The 24,143-nt window shown below is 44.5% G+C and overlaps 1 protein-coding gene across 5 annotated transcripts; it reads right to left on the reverse strand.

Moving 5' to 3' along the window:
* Nucleotides 1-309: 309 nt before the first annotated feature.
* On the reverse strand, nucleotides 310-23,622 carry KPNA6 (karyopherin subunit alpha 6). Of its 5 annotated transcripts, none has more exons than XM_030038894.2 (14): nucleotides 23,498-23,622; nucleotides 11,156-11,289; nucleotides 10,313-10,408; nucleotides 9,919-10,018; nucleotides 9,490-9,584; nucleotides 8,269-8,400; nucleotides 7,951-8,039; nucleotides 6,829-6,928; nucleotides 5,649-5,812; nucleotides 4,718-4,796; nucleotides 4,498-4,623; nucleotides 3,774-3,901; nucleotides 3,084-3,262; nucleotides 310-2,074 (listed from the first exon to the last, which is right to left on the reverse strand). In XM_030038894.2, the coding sequence occupies exons 1-14, from the start codon at nucleotides 23,499-23,501 to the stop codon at nucleotides 1,890-1,892; spliced, it is 1,611 nt and encodes a 536-aa protein (XP_029894754.1). In that variant the 5' UTR covers nucleotides 23,502-23,622; the 3' UTR covers nucleotides 310-1,889. The 5 variants fall into 5 exon arrangements, with proteins under 5 accessions (XP_029894754.1, XP_029894751.1, XP_029894753.1 ...); XM_030038891.2 differs by having other exon boundaries at nucleotides 11,063-11,289; XM_030038893.2 differs by lacking the exon at nucleotides 23,498-23,622 and adding an exon at nucleotides 15,001-15,195 and having other exon boundaries at nucleotides 11,063-11,289.
* Nucleotides 23,623-24,143: the final 521 nt, after the last annotated feature.

A 24,143-nucleotide genomic window follows, 5' to 3' on the forward strand; every position in this document is an offset into this window, starting at 1 on the left:
GGGATAACGCCCGGCATTTCTCCCGCCGCCGCCGCGGACTACAACTCCCATGGTGCCCCGCGCCAACCGCCGGCTCCCGGCCTGCCCCGCGCGCGGGTCTCCCTCTTCCCGCCGAGGGAAGCCTCGCCTGAGGCAGCGGGAGCCCTCCCGCCTCCCCTCGAGGGACGGGGAGTCACGGCAGAGCCTCCCGCCTCCACCCGTGAGGGGAAGCTGCCCCAGCCGCCCCCCTCCTTCACCCACCCCCGGGGGAAAGGCCGGCCCAGCGAAGGTGCCCGCCCCGAGAGACTTCTGCCACAGCCACACCTCGAGTCAACTGCACAGATGTAGTTTATTCGTTTCACAATAAAGGACTCATCAAACCAGAGCTCCGGCCGGCGTACGAGCAGCACCCCGACTCGCTTCTCACCCCCCCGGACGGCCTCCGCAGGCAGCGGCCAGGGGCTTGCCCGCAGCGACAGCCGGCTCTCCCCCACACCCCACAAGTGTTTTTGTTCTCCACAGCCTAGCGCGTTCGCTTTTGTTTAATGAAATCTTGGCTAAGTAACTCAAATCAGGTAGAGGAGTTTAAGACAGCTCTATGTTCGCTTATACAGTACGTGAGTAAACAGAGGAAAAGAAGCAGGACCACCAGTGAGTGAGTTGGGGCCATCATTTCCAGGTGTGCCTGCCTCACAGTGCTCTATTTACATAAATTACAGAAATTTTATATATATTTTTTTCTCTGAAGCCCAATTAGACAAATATCTACCTATATATAATATAAAAAATACAGAGATTTGACTTTTTTTTTTTTAAGTAAAATGTACACGATCCAACTGTGAGCAGGAGGTAAACCTGAAAACTCAGGCCTGTTGCTACTGAAGTTAACACCGCACACAACACTGCTGTCAAGTGTAGCTACGTCCTCTTCCTCCAACCCATTAAATGATCCACCCCAACCCAAGTCAGAAAAAAAAGCCCCAGAACTCAAAACATGTTCTCATGGAAAAAAAAAAAAAAACCACAAAATTTTTTTCAAGTAAAGATGAAGATGGGTTTTCACCATTTCAACAGTTCCGTGACTTCAGTCAGTAGCAATGCAAACAAAGCCTGTGCAACAGCAGCTGTGCTTCCTGTTTCAAAAACCACCCAAGCATCCCGCCCTCTTCATAGTTACCATCTTTGGGGTCTTGTTGCCTTTTTTTTTTTCTCCTTGTAAATACCACTAGCAGTTCTTCAAAAAAACAACAAAAAAAAAATCTAGACAAAGGAAAGAAGCCTTCCCCCCAGAAAAATCTTCCCAGGAGTGGGAGAACTTCCCATTTCTGTCCATTTACAGTATATTTCAGGGGAAACTTGGCCCAGGTTCAACAGGACTGTCCACTGAAGGAGGGTCGCAGAAAGGCCAGGGCTAAACTTTGCTCTTGGCAAATTAGAGTCTTTAATAAAGAGTAACATGTGCAAAAAAATTAAATAGATCAACCCAGGTTTCCAGAATTATTGTTGTCAGAATGCGTACTTTCTATTTGTGTTCTTACCCAACCCAATGCTGAAATCTCAATTAAGTACCCGAGGTAAGAAGTGACATTTGGGAGAGATCACCACAAAGAAAAAAAAAACAAAAAAAAAACACCAAGAGGTGCAATCTGTTACCTCAGTGTCCTTCCTCCACCCAGATGCCTGCTTTAAAGACATGTATGTATGCAGCAGCAAAAAGAAAAAAAAGTGTAAGAACATCCCCTTCTCTCCATGAGGACAAAGCACTGTTTCTAGTTGTTTGAAGGAAGAATTGTTTCCTAACAGGTGGAGTGGGTGTTTAGCCTTCCATTTGCAAGGAGGGGATGGGACAATCAGCTGCTCCCAGTTGCTTTCCGGCAAGTTTGTGGTGGTTTTTTTTTCCCCCAGGCACATTATAGCTGGAAACCTTCCATGGGGGCTTCAGGTTGCTGGAAGATGAATTGCTGCTGGTTCTCATCTACCTGGGGAGCTAGAGTGGAGTCATCCTCTACTCCAAAGTAGTGCTCAATCAGGTCAAAGGCCTTCTGGTAGATCTCTTGGTTCTCATGGCTCTGTAGGAACTCTATCTTATCCAAACCTTGGAGGAAAAAAAAAAAAGTGGAATGTGATGAAACAAGTAGATCCTAATACTTACGCTGTCCCACATTCATCCTCCACCCTTGCCCCTATTCACTGCAAGACCTCTGTCTGTTAGATTTGCATTTTGTGAGCAGCACTGACATCTAAAGCTAACTATTGCAGAGCTGCTTGTGGATTTCATCTGTATCGGGCAGCATTAATGTCCTTTCAATAGCAGGTTTAGCTGACACAGCTAAAGCAGATGTGCTCCCAGCTCTCTGCTGGAGACTAAACCAGATTTCAGTGAAATTAAAACAACTGGCTGTGAACAGTTTGGTAGTTGCAGGGGGTAGCGAGGGGAAGGAAGCAGGGCCCATCCCAGTAGCCTCCAGCAGAAGGGCAGCAACAGCTTTAGCTGCCCTAATTAAATCCACTGCTGAACAGAAAGCATCCAAGTACAACATACTCTCAAGAATTTCAAGAATTATTCTTACTGGGAAAATCAGGACACACAATGTAACAGTCAGCAAGAGGGCAAATCAGACACTGGCAGTATACAGGGAGTTTCAGACCAAAATAGGAACTGTTCCTCAAAGCATTAAGAGCAGGACAAAAAAAACCCCACCAAATTAAGTCACTCCAGGGAAAAGCAAAGTCCTTCTGGATTTCCACTATACATCTATAGTGTACCACTGGGTACAGTAGAGCAATCAGACCCAGAAGCATCACTTTTTGCTTAGATCAGCTTATTTCTGATTAACACTTCCAACTGGTGCGAGCCACAATTATCAGCTTGGCCTCCAGGTCTAGGAAGCTTGGATCAGAAGTATGATAGTTTTTACTTCCAAGTATTTTGTCCTATGCCCCATCACAAGAGTCTAAAGAGACAGACTACTGGAACAAATATTGGCTAGTTTGGAATATACTAAATCCCCTAGCACAGCAGAAGAGCAACCAACAAAACTAGCAGACACCAAACACCTGTGGTGTTAAAGTCAATAGCACCGAGGCCACCAGCCACAACCTACCATAAGCCTCCTCAATCAGGCTACAGTACGGGTTGATGCCTGTCCCACTCTGGTTGGCTTCCTGCTCTCCAAGCCTCAGTATATTCTCCAGGCCATTCAACGCCACCTGAACAATCTTGGAGTCCATGACAGTCAGCAGGTCGCAAAGAGGCTTGATACAACCCAAGTTTACCAAGTATCTGAAGAGAGAGCACCAACAACATACACTTGCTGTTCAGGATCTAGCAAGCATCACCTTTGCTCAGTGAGAAAGAGCAAGGGAAATGAGTCAAACTAAAATACAAAAGTTACCTTAAAATATGTATTTACTGTTCTGCAAGGTTAATTTTTATCCACTTATTTGTATACACACCCACTCTTTTAAGAAACCTGCTAACTCCCTTTGAAATCCAGGTGCTACTCAAATTAAGCCCACACTGCAATTTAATTGTCATCAAGTTTGGACATTTAGCCTAGCCTAAGCTATCTAAAGGGGGAGGGCGGAAGTAGTTTGGACTAGCTCATCCTTATTCAGAAGGAAGCTACAACTTGCAGCGCAGTATATGATCCAGCTATAGCTCTGCCTGTGTCTCAGGTACTGTACCGGATGTTCTCCAAATTACTCCCTTGCTACTTGTCTTGCAGTTCCCACAAAGACAAAGCTACTATACATTCAGACAGATTTCCCCTAAGAGGGGCCACCGAGAGTACCTGATCTGTTCGGGAGTTCCTCCTGACGTTGCATTTGTGATAGCCCATGCTGCCTCTTTCCTCGTGCGGAATTCTGCTTTCTGCAAGATTTCTATCAGTACCGGGAAAATGTTTGCATCGATGACTGCCTGGGGAGAGAGAGTAGTAAGAAGAGTTTCAATTGGCAACACAGTTTCTAAAAGGCTATTAAGCACCTGAAAGAAACCTCTATCTCCATTTTCCAATGCAAAAGAACTTTCCAAGCTGTACCCTTCAGCGATTCCTCCATTTTATTCCTCAGCCAAATCCTATTAACAGGAGATATCCAATTCCATAACTAGCACAGCCTACAATCCCTATTATTGCATCAATACTGTAGGAGTGCTTTCATCACTTATCTGCTTTTTTATGTAGGTCATTAAAAGGATAATTAAAACTCAACAAGCTCCAGCTTTTCAAAAGGGTATCTCTAACTGAGCATAGAAAAATAGGGGCTGTATGTCCTCTTGTTCCAATGATCCAACCTGTGGGACTCATTTTAGGCTAGTCTTTGTGGGTACAATTAGCAGGCTCTTTTTAGCTCTTGTTTGGCAGATGGCTGGGAGCAGCAAATTTGCAAATTACTGCAGAATAAGAGATGTGAACAAATACAGCCTCCAAGTGTCAGATAAGATAAAAAGTTGCAAACCCTTAATGCCGAGCTTGGAATCTAGGATCATTACAGATGCGCTGGAGAAGACTGTACCTGTATTTGTGCTCTGTTTCCAGCTGTGATGTTAGATATAGTCCAGCAGGCTTCTTTCCTGATTGACTCCTTGGGACTACTTAATAAGTGAAGAAGACAAGGCAGGGCTGAACAGTTCAGAATCACCTTTTGAGAAAGAAAACAGAAGTGAGATCACCAGTATCAGGTAACAGAGCTCATGGGCACTGCACTTCCCTGCAAGACAGTCATTTCCCCTCACCTGGGTCTGGATGTCATCCCCTGTCACGATGTTGCCAACTGCTCGCAAAGCTGGGGAGGCCACTTTGTAGTCGTTGTGCCTGCAGGAAAAATGGTACACGGACAAAAACCAAATCTATCAGATCACATGCACCTGGATATTCACGAGATTCTCTCCCCAGTATCTCATCTGCATTATTTACTTTGAATTCCATCCCCTACCATGTAGAAGCATACAGGAAGTTGACCGTATTGCCACTGGACAAGCAGACTGAAAACAAAGGTGCAATACAGAGTTTTCATCCTTTATATCCTAACTCCATCAACTTCAGCTTAATTACAGACCTCACCTTTTACATATCCTTACTGAACAAAGATGTTGTTAACACAATGAGAACACCCAGAATTTTTCAGGAGAATTTTGGAAGCAAGTATCTCACAGTTCTACCAATTCTGAAGGTGTTAGAGGCCCATTCAAACTGCAAATAGCAAACATTTTTGTCCAAGTTTCCACATAGATATCAGAGAAACAAAGCCAAGCTGAGTTTTGCTAGACAGTATTCTTGCCATCTTTGATTTGCCTACTAACTAGGCTTCCGCAAGCCTATTTGGAGTTTGAGAGCACAAGACACTCTGCAGTCTCCTCTCCCTTCACGGATTAGAAGTGTCAGTCCAGCCTCTCTTTAATAAGTTCTTCCTGGCGTACAGTATTAACTAGCATTCCAGCACTATAAAATGCTCAGCTTCCTCAAAGAAAAGCCAGTAAACTGCACCTCTCAACCTGCTTCAGACCCTCCTACATAACAGCTCCAAAGTCAGCTAAGGTACCCATTACCTGGATCCTCTGCGCATGAGAGGTGTGAAGAGTGCTCTGATGGGTTTAAATATGAACTCATGCTCAGTCACATGCTTCCCAGTCTCACTGGGCTGAAGCAGCAAGACAAGTTACTTACATTAACAGCTCCACCAGTCGCCGACACACTCCCGAGTCAATGACTGCTTGAATTTTCTCATTGGGGCCATCTGATAAGTAGGAAAGAGCCCAGCACGCATCTGCCAGCAAGTCAGAGTCACTGTTGAATAACAATCGGGACAACACTGGCAGGCAGGGAGATACCTACAACAGCCACCACCCCAGAAGGTTAGTCACGTTCTGTCAAGGACCACCACATTTGCAAGCAAACACCATGTGGCTATGCTGACTGACAAGATAACAAGTCTTGAATGTCCACAGTTTCCTTCCCCAAAGTCAGCAGCTTCCTTGCTGGTTCACATACCTCGTAATCACAGTGTCTAAAGTTACCTCAACAGCTTTATTGCTACACTAAAATTACATCCCTTCCTCTTGGACCAAGTCTAGACTCCTGAGACAAGTGCTGCTGCGCATGCTACCATTTGGAAGCTCCTTATATGTCTTATGTAAGAGCACTGCTCCATTTCTTACTCTTAATAACCCTAAATAGCTCAATATTCAGAGCAGCAACAATCAACACTTACACCTCTGAGTACTTCAATCATTTATAAGTGGTTTTATATTTAAACTCAATTCAGATTTCATCCCTTACCACAGATTTCCCAGCTTTGACACACACGAGCTTTCATTTAAAACAAGTGAGAACACATTGATCTTAAAAGATTTTTGTTCTGCCAAGGAAAGATGAGACACCTGAAAGGCCAGCAGAACCTTTTATTAGTGCCACTAGCACACCAGGAAAGGGAAAGAGGAAAGCTACTACAGCTCCCATGTAGCTACACGAGTCTGTTTTGTAGCATTTGGAGGTCTCAGAGTCAAGATTTTAGTCACAAATTGAGTGAAGTCTCAAAATTGCAGAGTTTATAACAAAAGGGTTTAGAGAAGCCCACAGCGTATGCTACTTTGCAAGGAAGCCTGGGCTTTCCCCTTGAGGGGTCCAGCTGATGGGCTGCCAATAGAGCCAGGCAGAAACGTTGGCAGAAAAATTAAACAGGCACTCAAACATTTGCTGAACAGTAAGATCAACCTCAGCAGGGAGAGCCTCGCCCTGTTCCCTCCCAGAATGACTTACAGAAGTCCAACAGCCAAAAATAATTTAGACAAACATCTTAACTGGGTGTCTCCCATCACCTCTCTGCCAACAAGGCATTTATTCTCACCTTATCAAATTCAGGTGGTGGACTCTTTCCTCTGCACAAGTTTGACAAGGCCCAGACAGCATTTCGTGTCATTGTCAACCTGGTGGACTTCGTAAGGAGCCTAAAGAGACAATTACCATGAATTATAATCCTTGATGTGGAAGCCAGCAAGGGAATCAGAAGAAGGAAAACTAGTATGATTTTAAGGAAGTCAAATCACTATTCCACTTGCTGTAGCTCAAGCCATGCTGCTTGTCACTTGAGCCTCTCAATAAGCAGAAGTGACATGCAACTACTTCTTAGGATAAATAGCTATTATTCCTAGCAACATCAACTGACACAAGTCAGGAAGGCAAGTTCCACATTAGACAAGTTGCAGAAAGAATGGCAAGTTAGTCAAATGCAGTTCCAAGTTCAAATTCAGCCCAGGCAGACACTCACACCCTTATCTGAGGTCAGATGGTCCTCACTAGAGACCAACTGACACAAACTGCTGTCTCTCAACTCTAATGAGGACAGTGAGTTCTGTGCGCTGAGGACTTCAGTCAGCAATCACTGCTGACAGGTGACTGACAGAAGTAGCAGTATAACAAGCCAAGTCACTTGTGACAAAGCATCAGTTTGCCAAGGACAGGATGAAGTAAGGATTAATTCTTTCCAGAGCAGTGAACAGTACTTGAGAGCACACTCCTGACAGGCAGATCTTCTGACTACGGTGGGTATGCACCACACAAGAGCTGCAGAGGCAAGGTGGTGTGCAAAGACCTGCTCCCTTTCCTCAGTTCTAGAGGAGCCCACTCAGAAAAGCACCTGAAATCCATAGCATAAGCACACAGAGCAGGCATCTGGAGGGATACAGTGAAACAGCAAGCCCTGTGACTTCAGAAAGACAAGCATGCTGCAACAGCACCCGCTTCAGATTCAGAGCAGGGTAAAGGTTTGTGAGAAGGCATGTTATCTACCAAGTCCCACTATTTATCAGATACTTCTCTGAACTGCCAGTTTATCTGATACCAATGATTTGATTCCCAGTGAACATTACCACACATCGCTAGGGAATCTATTTGCCCAGCTCAAATATTGCTCTGCTGTAGTACAATGGGACTTCAAGAACTGTATTGGCAAGTATTCATGGCTACTCACATTAATAAGGGAGGAAGAATAGCGCAGTTAAGGACATAATCTCTACACACAGAGCTGTCTCCAGCAATGTTCCCCAATGCCCAGACAGCCTGAAAGGAAACAGCAACAGTTTTAGCATTCACACAGTTTCTGAATAGAGGAAGAAAAGGGTAGTGTGCTAAGAAAGCATTTTCCCTATAATTCCAGGCAAACAATACTTCAATTTGTGGTCTGAAGCCAGTTGTTAGACACTGGTCACTCATTTTAAATGCTGCACTTTAATCGTGTGCAATCCACTGTGGTTCTCTCCCTAACCCCAAAGTAAGAAGTGAACCTTACCTGTTCTTGAACATCCTCAAAGTCAGAGTTTAACAGCTCTATAAATATAGGAACTGCCCCAGCCTCAATTACTATTTTTGTTTGTTGGGAAGTTCCTGATGCAATATTTGTCAGTGCCCACGCTGCTTCAAACTGAAACAAGCAAATAAACAACAAAAGTATGAATAAAATAATCCTGATTTAGCAAAATATTTGCCATTAAATTTTGGCTATAATTCTTTCAACTTCTACTAAAAAGGCTGTGAGAGAAAGAAAGCATATCACAACAGAACACCTCAATACTCAAAGGATTTTATTTTCTTGAGCAATAAAAAGCCATATCTGCTAAATGCCTTCTCAGAGGCTATAGCTTCTCAAAGAATTAGCAAATGAAGACATCACTGTCAGTCACACCGCATTATTTCACCTATGCAACAATTTTAAGTGAGAAAAGTGAAGACACACAGTTCATAAATACATGTGGAGTAGAAAGTTTTCTGTACCTAGTGCAGACTAGCCAGTTCTAGGCCACCCCCTCATCTGGCTAACACCACAAAGATGCCTTGAGTTCAAGTGGAGCTGAGCAGCAAGTTCCCTGCTTTTGCCACTCATTCTTTGGTTTAAAACCAGATTTACATTCAGTTCTTCTTGAAAGTAAGCCCCTGTGATACATGGCCTTGGACCAGAGGGCAGGAAGAAAGATGAAGGCAGTCATCAACACTGATCCAACTCCATGTATGGAAGTATCTTTAACCCCTACATAGTAACTATAGTTATTACCAAGCTGGATGGAATCTCAAGAAGCCATCTAGTCCATCCCTCTGCCCCACAGCAGGATCAGCACTACCTAACCCATTTCTAACAGACTCTTAGCCTGTACTTAAAAGCCTCCAATAAGGGAGGTTTTTCCTCACACAACTTCTGCCTATAGATTTATTCTGTGGCCCCACCAGCTCCCAGCAGAAATATCAGACACAGGAAGGCCAATTCTCTTCCACTGCAGCTGAACGATGTTATTTTTGCCAGCATTCTTCCAAGAATTTCATTTAGAGCAATTTATAGTTTCCTTTTTTTGTCTAAGCATTACAGGCTACCTTTGTCTTCTCCTATAGGTCACATAACATGCATCTTTTGGGTTCAAGACATCATTTTTCCCTGATAGCACCTGTGGGTTCACATTGCTAAGCTGTGAAAGTTAAACACCTATATGCCATGAAGAATTCATACCACAATCTCCTTTACCTGTAGCGTGCAATTTTCACTTCTTTTCAGGAATTCAACAAATCTGTCCACCACTCCCTGAGTGTTTATCACTTCATCTATTGGAGGATTCGGCTCTGAAATAGCAAGGCAGTGTCAAAACAGTATATAGGTCTAATGCAGGGTCAAAACAGTATATAGGTCTAATGGAGGGGAATAACAAGCATGAACTATTACTGAATTGAATGATCTCAAGCTGTACTGAACTCAGCAGCACAACTCTCCAGAAGCACTTTCTGTACAATTCATAGAACTGTAAATCATTAGCAATATATTAGATTATTAAGTTTCTAGATTATAACTTACTTGCCCCAAGCTCAAAGCTGCTAGGCTTCTGTAGAGCCATACACGTGCACAAATGCTTGCAAAAGAAAGGCTACGTCAGATCCTATGGCAGCGATGAGTTTTTACCTTTGGAGAGTAACTTTCTGAATTTCTGAGTGGTTGCTAGCTGTAGATCAGGGTCATCTGAGAAAAGCATCTCTACCATCTCTCTTGTGATCACTCCCTCCTGAAATGATGCGAAGGAGACAGAACAATGATTCCATTTCACACTAAGATTATTTAAGGCATCACAGTCATGACAGCCTACCACAATTCTGTGCTTAGCTAGTAATCCAAAGATTCACAATTTGAGATTACAGCACACTATTTACTTCCTGGCAGACTCTTCCAGTTCACTGTACTAACATTTGCAACATTCTCAAAAGTGAGAAAACAAAAGCATTGAGGTTTGTCAGTTCTATGCAGTCCACAGCATTAAATCTATCTGGAGGCACGACTGCAACAAGGAAAGGCACCTTACCCCACATGTTGTGGAACTAACATAGGAATCCACAAGGAGACTATCAAACATGGAGGCATCTTCATTGATCAACTCCACGTTTCTTCTTTTAAAGAGCTGGTGGTGAACAAAACACAGGAGTCATTATTAGAAAGCAATGATGAACAGTCTTCATAACTAGACATTCTTGTTCCTCAAACAAGATACCGTCAGCTAGACTGAACGCAACCTGAATAAAAAAGTAGTCATTAATAACAGCTCTGCACTCTGAAGACTAGTTTGGCATACAAACCCCAATAATAAAACATGCTAAGTCTTGCCCTCAGATATGTAAATGCCCAAGTCACTGAGACACTGGTACAGGCAAGTGCAGATTTTGACCTAACAAGTTAGAGAAACTGGGGAGAAGGCAGCTTGTAGATGATGCACTAATAGACCAAACATTTAGTCTGAGCCTCATACATCACCTGGGAATCACCTCTTTCATAGACCTCCAAGCCAAAAAAAAAACCAGCTCAGAATTAAGAAATATGTGCAGCCCATACTTTCACTTGCTCTTCCTGCTTCTCGAGGAAATAAACCCATTCACTAATTAATAAAAAAAAAAACAACTTTAAAAACAAGGATCTGTGAACAAAAACCTCCAGTACCCCAAGAACAAAGTGCTTAGAGAGCTCTTGATGTGAGCTACACTCTGTACCAGGTACAAAGAAAAAGAGAAAAGCAAGATCTCAGTTAGAACAGGGAAAAATAAGAGGACTGCCAACAAACCTTAATGCACAGATCCTTGAAGATTCCAGTTTGGCAGCAGCACAATCCTGGTTGTGTTAAGGCTGTACACAAGCTAGTCAAGATGACAGTTACCTGTTGCTCTCGTTTCTGTTTGCGCAGTTGAATTCCTTCCTCTTCTCTTCTCCGACGCATTTCCTCAGGATTTAGGGCTTTGTTCTTGTAACTCTTCATTCGATAGTTATCCTTCGCAGGACTCGCCATGGTTTCTGTGAAGAGAAAAAACATACCTGCCTCAGATTTCTTATCACTCTCTGCTCCTTTACCCACACGTCCTTTCTGACAAGAAGTCTGTGCACATGAAGAAGCATGGAATAGACAGATTAAACAGACTTATTTGCAAGAGCTGGTCTCAAAAACTAAAGTAGAAGCTTCAAGTTAGAATGTGATCCTAACCTTAGTTCATGTGATATGCTGTCATGGTAAGAGTGTTACGAAGTTTCTAGGAAGCATAAGAATAGATTTACGGTTCTGAAAGGAACCTGGACCCAGCTTCACAATATCGAGCACATTAGCCATATGAAAGGCTTCTACTCAAACAGCTTCACTGTCCTCGGGAGGTGCATAACTCAATTCTACTTTGGTTTTCAGCAGAAATTATTTCCCTTGTATCATCATGGCATAAACCACACCTTGACATTTTTTTCCCAGATTGAGAGGTTCACTGCGTACGCATGGCAAAAATCCAACAGAACTCACAGCAAACCAAGGCCTTGGTTTTATAACAATAAAAAAACCTTCCAAAAAGCAGGGTTGTATGTAACATAGGCCATGTTTGTCCCACCAGGTTACTGCAAATGTTCAGTACCTGACCTACTTATTTGGTTGCTTCATATCTGACTAATGCTGTACTTCAAACTTGATTACTTGTGTATTTGCCTCCTAGTCAGGGAAGTGACACTCCACTATTTGGCACAGTTAAAGGCAACCAGGGCCAAGCAGTAACCTGAGTACAAAAGGATATCAATTCCTCAGCTGCATCCAGCTGTAATCCACTGCTTTGACCACACTGACTCCTTTTTGCATCTTTCCTAACACTCCCTTTCTCCCATTTATTATACAGATTATTTGCTTAACATCTGTGCCTTCCTCAGGACAGGAAGGAAGCAATCATGATACACAACATCAGAGTGCCAATTAATCCATAGACCAACTTACTCTTCTCCAGAAGTCTGCTGGACACCAATGCTTTTGTTTTCTTCCAACTGCTAAGGGCAGGTAGAAGAAGCGTCCTGTGAAAGTTTGCAGCGCTATCTCCTTACCCTTCTTCTTTCAAGCTTTAAGCACTCCTCAGCCATACTGCTTACAGAAAGTTTCAGTGCGACTTATCAGCTGCCTCCAGCCATTCTGGAGACCTTCCAAGGTCAGCTGGAGAAGTTTCAGACCTTACTGCCCTCCAACTAGGAAAGCCCACAGCCAAGACAAGACATATACAACGTACAAATATCCAACATTTCATTGCTATGGAAAGAGGAAACAACTGGGAAAAAAATGTATTTTAACAGGAGAGGAAACAAAATAACTTTCAGTTCTATGATTTTCACAAAACAGCTAAAAAGATACCAAGCACTGTGAAAAAGTCAGGCTCTATTTCTCAGCATCTGCTTTCCAAGAGGGCATTCTCTTTCCTAGCCAAAGCATCAAGAGGACATTCTTCTGAAAAGCAATAAAGAAAAAAACCACCAAACCCCAAGTCCTCTGGTTGTTTACACTGTAACAGAGATACATGTCCCTGACAAACACCCCTGACCCCATGCTGCCCAGAGCTGTGAAACAGTTTTGAAGCTCAGCAACCAACAGCTACATGCAGAGACAACACCAGGCTTGAAGAGGTGCAGCATGATGGTTTGCAAGTTTATTGGCACCTCTGAAACTAAAAAGAAACTACTGACCACAACTCTTCATCAGTAAAAGCAGTATTCCAGTGCCAGGTTAGAAAGCCTTTTTCAGTAACTTGCTCAGGGCACAGTAAGTGGCCAGAAGTTATAAGAAAAAGGTACTATGTCATGCTGAGCACCACTAAGGAAAAGGCATATGGCCTCAAAACTGACTGTAGGATTAAAGCAATCAAATTACAGTAGGTCTTGCAAGATCTTGAGCCTTACAGAAGTTTACCTTTAGTTCCTTTTCCAAGTACCACATTTTATAAGGTCTGTCCTCAATAAAACCAAGGCAAGAAACCTACTTACAACACTAAACATGGCAGCTGGACTATACCTTACTGACAGCCTCACTGTGAAGCCTGTACTAAACCATTAAATTTTTCTCTAAGTTTATTTCTCACGAGTCAGAGGTTCACAGGAATAGCTGGCCTGTTTCTAAAGGTATATGACAGCACACTCCTCATTCTAAAAGACCATTTACATGGCAAAGAAAATCAGAGATTGAAGATCACAGGAACTATGCAACTGTTCTCACTTGTCCATCCCTCTTCCCAACAGTACTGTATGCCAAGAATGAAAGGAAGAATTTTATTATTTTTAACTGAAAAGCAGCCAATTCAGAAGATAGAAGACTTCAAAAAAATCTACAGGCTTTAGGGGTTTATATCTTATCTTACAGTAGCAAGGTGTGTCAGCTACATATAGATTTTAATTCAGAAAATGTATTTAACCACCCCTGTTATGTCAGTGTATTCATATTACCACCCCAACGCTAATGGCTAATACAGCCACACAAAAGAGCAAGAGTTGCTAGCTTAATTCTGAAGATTACAACAGAATCCCTAGCAAAGACAAATTTGTTACCTCCCTTTGGAAAGCGAAGTCTCCAATTAAAATGTAGTTTTTAAGAAAAGGAGGAGGAAAAAGTGATTAAATGGCTTAACACTACACACAGGATTACCAGCCAGTCAGTCATATAAATAGCCAAGTGACACATGACAGTTCAGCTGCCTCCAAACTTGCACAACCCCACTCAGCTGGGCACGCCCTGGACCCTGCTCTGGGTATCTGGAAAACAGCCAGAGACTCTCAGCCATGCTGCGAGGTCTCTGCACACTCTAGAGCACCAAGAATGCTGTTATGCTGCAAGGAAACCCCAAAGATACAACTAGCCCTTGAAGAGTGATTTTTTGCATCAGCTGTGTAACAGCACATCACAGTGCAACAATGGCACTTAATTTTCTATTTTTTTCTCACACACGTTTATCTCTTCAGATGCTTTCCATTGACATATCTGTGTCAATACTTTAATGACATTAGAATGCTAATTTGCTATATTACACCCCATTTCCATGGCAATGGATGAATATCACAAATGCAGGATTATGACTTCACAGTAAGCTCAGCAGATGCTGTAGGCACCACAGACTGCAGCAAGCCCAAACACATGAAACAAAACAGACAGTGGGATGCCAGGCACATACAAATTCTTCACTTGTAGTGTTTCAGTACAAAACATCTAGCTCACTCAGTGTATCTGCAAGTCAGGCTTCGTCGTTAACTATTAACTCAAATTCTATCAGCATGAATACGTGCAAAACAATCCCACTAAATCAGACTACTGGAGTAACCTGGACTGTCAGGTTAGGGAAAGCAATCATCTGCTCAACAGATGAGTGATACATAGAAGATACTGAAGCCACAGATTTTCACTTTGCATCTTAACATTGTTGCTCTGAGAAGTTTCACTTTTACAGAAAAGCCCTCAACTGCAAAGTGGCAATGGAAACTTCACTAGAGCAAGTTTCTTTAACTGCTCTAAAGTTTTAGCTGCTGCATTTAGGCAGCCACCTTAACCTCTACAAAATGCTGTCCTACTAGAACAGTACCTTGCACTGCACCTCTCCTAGGAAAGGTTTTTCTTCTCTAAGAACCAGCTAAGCCCTGCCTTAAATGAAGATAGTATCAGCTCACACCCTAGAATTACAAAATTGTTCTGATGTTGTTCCAGCCAGAACTCCAGGGCTCCAAGCTTACCTGCAGCACTCCAAGGAAGCTGGGCAATAAGGCTTTTTTCTCCTATACCACAGCAGCTCACCCCGAGCAATTTGTGCAGCCTGCAGCTGCTCCAGGTACCCCTTTTTCCTGAGACCACACCAAACAGACTGCACACTAGATAAACTGTTCTGGCAGTGCCTGCTGCCTGCTCACCACTTATCTCTCCCCCAGAAACCACCCCCCCGACCTTCCTCCTGGCATGACAGGTACAGCTACCCATTCACGTGAAGGGGAAAGGCTGCAGGCACCCAAGCACAGGTGCCTGGGGCACAGTGCTGTGAGCCCATCTAAGGACTTGCTGAAGAAAGAGGACAGGCTTACTGCACATCTGCCAAATATCTCAGTAAGTGGCAACGCAAGAGGGATACGCAGGCATTTGGATAGGACAGCCAGACACCACAATCCCAGCATCGTCCCTTCACAACAGGCATAAAACCATATTTTCACCCCCAGAGCTAAGCTCAACCCTGTCTGGCCAGGTACAGAAGCATGTCTGTGTGGGAGCAGGACTGTTTGGCAAGGGCCAGCGCTTGCCCTGTTCTACTAGAATCAGCACAGCATGAATATCTTGTTAGAAAAGAAAGGAAAACAGCAAGAATTAGGACAGAATTAGAATCGGGCACCTCCTCCACCAGTGGAAACAGTAACATAGCTTTTCCAAAAACAGCAAAAGCCAGTTCAGCTACTTATGTTTCAGGCCCTTGCTTATACTGCATTCCTACCACCCTAGCCTCCTCCTGCAAGAGACAGCCTCGTTTTCTAGGAACCTGGTATCCTCCAAGTTCAGCATCCCTTGGATTACCCTGGAAAAGTACAATCTCTATCTTTTCCTTTTTCACTGGTCAATTAGAACTGACTCCTGGAAGTCCCTCTGAAGTACCTGTGTTTCCTCAGCAGCATATTGCCATTCCTGACCACTGGTTACAGAGGGGCTCAGGGTACATCACCCTCACCTCAACCTCTTCAGTCCAATTCACCTTCCCTAGGGCAGAATTAAAAACTGCAAAGGTAAAAGCTTATACTGCATTAAAAAACTGAGTCTGCAGAGCTTTCAACCCATCTCTTCCCGAGACCTCTGCAGACCAAACAGTTCCACAAATCTACAAGAGTTTTAACACTATTTCCAAATACGAAGAACACTTGAGGATCTGCCATTTACACCAAAACCTCCCAATGTTCATTCAAGAAAACAGTAAACTTAGACTTGCAAGATTGATTCAATTTAAAATAGTGTTCTGACCAAGCTTGGAAAAATATCACTTCTGTTCTAGGAATCCCCTGACCTCACACAGTTCCCTAAGTCAGTGCCTTTTGTAGCCAAGTACCTCCCTGCATTAGTGAACTTTATTCACAGCAGCTCCACAGAAAAAAGTGACGGTATTTGCATTTCAATAGCTCTCCTATTGAGCATCCAAGCTCTGCACCTCCAATCTGATCTGCCACTAGCCCCAAGATGCCAAATCAGACATTAAATTCAGTGCTAACATGACACACTAAACAGATCTAAGGATTATCAGCCTGCATATATAAAGATTTATTTCTATATCCTGAACACATAACAGCAGGTAACCCTGGCTCTGCAGGACAGATTTGGAAATCTATTTGTACATGTTTGATGACTTGCTTTAATAAAGCACAGCTATGTAAAGCTTTGCTCAGGCACCTCAGAGACAAGGCAGATTAAGGCTCACTAAAAAGCAAACCACTTGCTAGTCCTGGCTCAGAGGGACTCCTCTGTCCTGAGGAAAAGTGCAGCAATTGGAAAACTTGGCAGAAAGGCCAAAAGGGATCACGTACTAAGTGTCAGCAGCATTAGCTTTTGGTTTTTAGCTATACAAGTGGCTATGCAGGGTGACATGCTCAAGGGAACTCTGTTAAGTTTAGCGAGAGCTGAAGCCACTACCTGACAAGCTACAAACAAGCACTGAGATTGAAACAGCAACACGAGTTTAGATGTATCTCCATCATCCTGAGCCAGAGAGAGACAAGGCCACCATCAGACAAGTAACTCTGCTCACTATTAATCAGGCACGAGTAAGTTGCTGCAATGATCTGCATTTCATTTCAGAGCATGAAGCGATTAGCTGCCTTTCCAGGTCCGTATAAAACATACATGTAAGCCTGATACTGATACACCTTTCAGGATTGCAAAGCATCAATGAGTTAAAACACATTTTTATAACTCCTTTTAGAAGACTGTTTGCCTACATCCTCAAAACTCACACTATTAGAAGTCCACATGAAACCAATCAGCTTCTCCATTATTCTTCTTTAGTATCCCCAGAGCAAAAAATTGCCTAAGTGGGACTTTAAAGCCACTATGAGATCATGCCTCCTAGCATATAGCACATCTTCAGCATAAACATTAAAGTCCCCATGCCAACAATTTCTGAATGCTAACACCTTTGGAATCAAATTATTGACAAAAACTGGTCCACTAAAACCAAAGCAAGGCTTTATTAACCTAGTAATTCATACTGGGAATGACTTCAGATGTTCTGCAAGCTGAGAATCCTCTTACAAAAACTACAGGAGCAGTCAACCTTAGGTATGAAGTTTAACCGAACAATACCTTTTCAATTCCTTGTGCTAAGGAAACCCCCTCAGGAGACGAAAGAAATTTGGCTCCTGCTGTAGGTTTTGTTGGCAATGGTTGTCTTCACTGAGGAAAAAAATCCTCCAGTTGTCATGTAAACCAAATAATTCCTAGTACAGGTTGCCACAGTTGTCATTATATAATGAAGGATGAGAAGGTATTTACCACTTAAAAGAAAGGAAAAAACAGTGTGAAAGTTTGACTTTGAAGGCTCAGCAGAGCACTCAAATCCTGTAAGCATCTGTGTAAAAGCCAACATAAACTACAGCAGTTCAGCCAGAAAACTGTAATTCCAGGGTCATTACTGCCACGCCAAGATTATAACGGCTTCTTAATGTTACTGGATTAGAAACCCAACCTTGCTTCTTTCCAGATGACGCTATACTCATTTCTCTGCATTACAAAAAGCATTTGCTTCAAACATTTTTTCAGCTGCTGATTAAAGCCTCCCAGCTGAGTCACTGCAGGGACTCACATGTCTAAATCAGGACTTGTGCTGCTGAGTCAGACCAAAGTGACAGAGCAGAGAAACAGTTACGCTGACAGATCTGACAAGGCCTTTTTTTTTTAAGCCAAAACACCCTTTCACAAAGGTAATCTTCATAAGATATCTATTACAGTTCTGTTGCTGGGCATAAGACACATACCTAAGGCAAAGCCTGGCCAGCCAGGAAGGCTGACAGCTGCGTGTTTGGAGTGGAGAAGGGTAGTAAAATTATGCAAGTGTAAATGAATACACTTGATGAACTCTATCAGCCCTGATCTGCCAATTAGTGCCCACTGGGTACATTTCAAAGCTTCCCAGCTCTGAGCAAGCACTGGGCTAGATGACCTCCAAAGGCCCCCTCCAACCTAAGTTTTCCCTGTGATAGTATTACCTTGGTCAGTTACAATTAAAACCCCTCTAAATTTGAGAAGTAGTAGCAAAACAGACCCAGTGAACTACTAAGTTTCATTTGACAAGCCTTACTGACTATATTCTTTGGGTTTCTCCTATCCAGCAGAAAGTTTCTCCATTTCATATACTTACCTGAAAACCCAGAGGAACTTCCCATCTCCTCCTGCCTCCCCGTTTGCACAGGCTCTGAGCTAAAGACATATTCCTACAGCATCACACTCCTGCACTGCTGCTGCAAGAAAAACTACCAGCAGCACAGGAATGGTTACTGCTCTTTGCTGCCCTTGGTCTCCTCATATTTTCTAAGACGGACCGAGTTGCAGGGAAATAGAGATAAACCACATCAAATTCACGTAAGTCACCATCCCCCTCTGGGGTGCCAAGTTGGTTCAGGCACCGAAGAGGAAACACAGGACTCTTCTGCAACAGTCACCAGGACAGTAAGCTTGGTAGGTGTCTTTCTCTGCAGGATCCATGTTCAACAAAATACCTGTGCTTTCAACACTATGCCCTCCAGGAACAGAAGACAGTTGAAGTAAACTGATTTAGTAGTAGTAGACATCAGACCAGTTTGGATCACACAAAGAAAATGAACCTTACCTTGAGAAGAACAAGCTAGCATTGCTAAATCAGAGGTTTAAGACTCTAGTCATGTCCCCTGACAACGTTAAAAACTACATGCAATATTCAATCTATCTCCAGTTACAGTTACTGAGGCATTTCTTTAAAAAAAAAAAATCAAAGCATTTGTGATATTTTTGGACCTGGGGAGGAGGGGCCTGTAAGAATATGCCAATCATCTTCTGAGGCTGCACACACAAGTCCATAGTGGGCAGTGGACATTAGGCTGACTACACGTTATTGCTTCATGATCCCACATTTCTCCAGAAGGCTTAATAGTTGACATTTGTAACTCTCACACTCTTGTTATTTCTGCCATCAGCTACTCAATACAGCTCACAAGAACACACTGAGAGTGAAGTCCTGGAAACTTGATTCAGCATTTAGGTACGGCATGTCAGTTTTGAACATAGTTTCTTGTTGCTATCACCTACTTAAAACTGAAAAGAAAAATCTCTGCCCGCTTCTACATTCATCCTTCCATTGACTCTTACTTTATCAAACTGTCACCAAAGCCACTGCTTTAAGTGAACAAAAAAAAACATTCAATGCAATAGACAACAACAGTGTTAGGCACTTCTGAAGTGTTGCAAAATCTAAAGTCTCTCTCTTCACCTAGCCAAGCGTATCAGCATTAATCACTGGTTTCCTTGTAAATGTAGAGTGTCACTTTACAATTAGCAGTTCTTACATGAATTTTGTTCCTTCTGTCTCCCATTTGTGAAGGAGTTCCTTCACTTTGAGAACAGAAATTCTTCTGAAACTCAGATATGTAATGCATTTTACAGCACTCTATAGATGTTTCTTCAGTCAATGCTTAAGAGCTTAAGCACTTGCTTTACAACACAGCATAAAGGTTCTTCCTGACAGAAGCTACAGATATGGACCTATTAACATCTCTAGAGGATTCTCTTCTAGAAAAAGTGTGTCCAGGACAACTTTATGATTTCAGTTGAAACCACGGAAAGAGAAACCTAAATAATCTGTACTACTTAAATATAAATTAAATGAAGCTGGTTATAATAAACACATAAAAATGGTTGAATAGTTGACTTGTATACACTGTACAAAAAACCAGCTCTGAACTGCTACCAGAAATTAGCCAAGAACAGATTCTTGTATTGAACGTGTCACTTTGGTAGTTTTGCAGTGAATAAAAAAACCCCCAAACTTCATTTGCTCAGAAGACAACAGAGGGAAAAGGAAGCTAAAGAGCCGTGCTTACAGGAGAACAACTACTACATAAGAAGTCCTGTCAAATAAGCAGCAACTCAAGGCTTTTCCTCTACAGCCCTGGAATTACCCCAGCTGCTGTTAAACCCTGGAAAAGCAGCCAGAGTTCTGTCATCCTGTCACTTGTGCAGGTCTGTTTTGCATGTTTGCTCTGCTGCTTTTATGCTCTCACACAGGTCACTTGAGTGTTTACTACAAATAAGCACACGCAGAGCCAGTTCTTTTTCAGAGCTGCCTTAAACCCAGCCTGCCACCCTCCCCTGGCTGGGCGCTTCGCACACAGTACACACTGTGCTAGTAAAACGCTTATCCATGCAGCTATTTGGCTGTCTGGTGCAGCAGCCACCATTGGCTCGTTCCCTTCTGTTTTAGCTACCAAGAGCCAGTGATGTGATATCACTACTGGAATGTGCAACAGCTTCACTGATGGTGCTGGCTGTGGAGGGGGAAGGGAAAAGCAAAAATTCTCTTTGGGGAAAATCAACAGTCCTACAGCATACTTGTTCTTCACTAGAGTCAGCCTAAGATTTGGATTCCTTTTAGGCTGTCCATGCCCTGACGTAAAAAGAACCCACCTATTCCCCAGTCCAGTTCTCAATACACATTAATTTCAACTCTACTTCCTCCTGATCTTTTCACTCAAAAAAATCCGAGGTTTGGGGGCTTTAAGTCCTCTTCAATTTGATTTACATAGTCTGAGACATTCAGATTTCCTTAAGAGTGGACCGATCAAGTACAACAGTCTGTCACCTGAGGTTAGGGAGTCCTTTGTAACAGTTCTTAAAACAGACATTAACTCTTTGACTAAATCAACTCAAACTCGACCGACGAGGTATAGGAGGTTTAAAAACAACCAGAAATAGTCAGAGACAATTACAGAGGGCTATAAAATTCCAACAAGCTCATCCTTCCCAACATGTGCTTTGCTCCAGAAACAAACAGTACTGTCTGATTTGCTAAGCAAATTTGAGTTTATCTGGACCTCACTAACACAATAGCTTAATGCTGAAAGGCTGAAGGAATTAGTACTTTCACTATTACACTATTTTAATGATCACGCTCCCCTTTACAAAGTTCATGTTTGCTCTCCTGAACACAAGCAAACAAAGCAAAATAGCCAAATAACTAGTTAAATTCATCAGCCACAGAAGTTTTGCTAAGAATAGAGCATAACATACTGCTCTGCAGGCTAAATAGCACTATAAAGGCATTTAGACATGTCATTTGCATAGAAAACGATGAACAAACTGATGAGCATTTCTAACAACACAGGCAAGACCAATATCGCAACTGCTTACAAACACCTTCAACCTGCACCGTACAAGAAGGAGTAGCAACATTATGCTGCTGCTGCTTAGTCCTATTAACCTAAAACAAAGAAAAAGCTGTCTTAGTTTATTTAAAAACTTAAGAAAAAGTTACATTAGGATAATTCAAATGAAGGAAGTATTAAATTCTTGCTGTCAGAAAAATGCCTGTTTCAAACTCCAAGAAGAAACGGGGAGGCAGTGGTGGGAAAGGATGGCAAGCTCCAGATAACAGAGGCAGTTTTCAGACATTCACCAACAGGCCCGAGGACATTTTTCTACTCAAAGTTGCCAGTCGAGATTTTACATCTCAAGCTATAAATTAAGTTTTAAAAGCTGTTCTGGACTGGGAGGTGCTGCAGCCATTGCATACGCAGACTTGTGGCCACTGACTTTTCCTGGAACATCACAGGAGGGGTTTGAAGATGGCAGGAGAGTTTCTGACGAGATCATTTTGGTCAAGCAGCATCCCACCCCAAGGGGCATTTTTAAGAGTTCTGAAACAAGTCTGGTTAAAAGACAATATCGTGGGTAAAAACTGATAAGACCTTAGTCCTTACTTCCCAGAGGATCCTTACTCTGCTTTATAGAGAACATGCCTGCTACAGGCTTGGCTTTCCCATTCACCTCATCCATTCGAACCCTGTCGGACTACGTGAAGCCTCAAGAAAAAAACATGTCTCCTCCCCGAGTAGGGAGCTTCAACTCCAGGCTACATCAAAAGTGACAAAAAAAGTCTGCTGTTAGTAAAGTACCTTTTGAAGGGCAATACTCAGGTATGATTTATTTGTAGCTCACAGAAAGAGCTATCTGCTACCTCTCTGAACCTTTAAGTATATGTAGTGGTACTGCTTATAAAGATGCAAACAAACTCCTCCACCACACTCCTTTCCTGCACGGTGTCAGGAGACATATTCGCTTATATTGTCCACCGCGACCTGCTGCACAGGGACAGCCTCAGTAAGTTTATGTTGACACTGCCGCTGAAGTTTTATTTTATGAAAGCTACAACAGCCAAGGCCCTGCTGGGTTATTGGAACAGTAAACAGTTTAGTAGGATGTCCCTTGAGCTCGGTCCTAAACATTTACAAACTTCAGAATTTAAGCGAGCCAACGATCAGAGGTCTGACAGTATGCCACAGACACTTTGACGAAGCTTCAATCGCAGCAGTTCCTTTCCACCACCACTGCCTCTCAAGGCTTTTACCTTGCTGCCTACGGCACGAACAGCCCCCAATACCCAAGAACCAGAATGCTACAGCATTAAATAACCCCCCCTGCTCCCCTCACTCTGCCCCGGAGCAGCCCAGAGACCGAGCTGCCCACCACCGAGTCTCCACTAGCGCTGCTTACAGCAGGCAACAACCCCCCCGCCCAGCAAAACCCCTGCTCCAGCCGCCTGGCTACTCGGCGGGGCAGAGCCCGACCCCTGCCCCGAGAAAACCCCGCGGCAAGACCACCAACCCCCCCCCCAACTCCCGCCGCCGGGTCCCCCCCCGAGCCCCGGCTCCGCCGCCAGGCCGCAGACAGCGGGCTCCGAGGGCCCTGCCCGGGGAAGGCCCCGTCGTGCCGGGGCCGGCAGCGGGATGACTCAGCGGCGGCGGCCGGGCCCGCAGCCCCCCGCCCCGCCGGGCCAGGCCGCCCCGCCGCCGCTGAGGGGAGGCGCCCGGAGCCCCGGTGAGGGGCGCGGGCGGTGCCAAGACAGGCTATCCCCCCTGCCCGGCCGGCGGGACGGCTCCTCCTCCCCTCTCCGCGTACCTCTCCCTCCCTCCCCGCCCGCTGCCGGGACGCCCCGGCCAACGGGACCGTGCCCGCCCTCACCCATCGCGGCTCCTCAGGCGGCGGCTCCCGAGCTGCGGCGGCCACAATATGGCGGGCCGGGGGAGAGGGAGGGCGAGGGGATCGGACGGCGGCCGGAGCGGGACAAATCTTCTCCGCGCGGCGGGCGCCCCGCCCCTTAAGGGGGCAGGGGCGGGGCCGCTCTCTCCGGCCGGGCCCGCGGCGCTCGGGCGCCCCCAGCGGGCGGGGGAGGAGGGGAGGACCTAGCCTGGTCCTGCCGTCCCGTCACGCGTGTCCTGTCCCTCGCGTGTCCTGTCCCTCGCGTGTCCTGTCCCTCGCGTCCCATCTCCCCGTATCCCACCCCTCACACCCCAGCCCCTCGTGCCCCATCCCTCACGTCCCGTCCCTTCCCCACCCCGTCCCCTCGCGTCCCCTCTCACCCCACGACCCTCCACGGCCGACGCACCGCGCGCGCGCGGCTTTCGGACACAGAAATGCTCCAAGATGTCTTTTTATTATAAAGTCCGTCACCAATCTCTGTCCTTGGCAGTTCCGCAGCTCCGGGGCTGGCTGCGGGCGGCGCGGCGCTGGCGCGGGGGGCGTTAGGTGGTGCGAGGCCTGCCGCTCCCTCCCATGGCGATGAAGACGTCAATGGGGACGTTGGGCAGCGTCAGGCAGTGGCTGCCGG

This window comes from Aquila chrysaetos, chromosome 16 (genome assembly GCF_900496995.4).
Source record: "Aquila chrysaetos chrysaetos chromosome 16, bAquChr1.4, whole genome shotgun sequence".
In the NCBI taxonomy this organism is placed as follows: Eukaryota; Metazoa; Chordata; class Aves; order Accipitriformes; family Accipitridae; genus Aquila; species Aquila chrysaetos.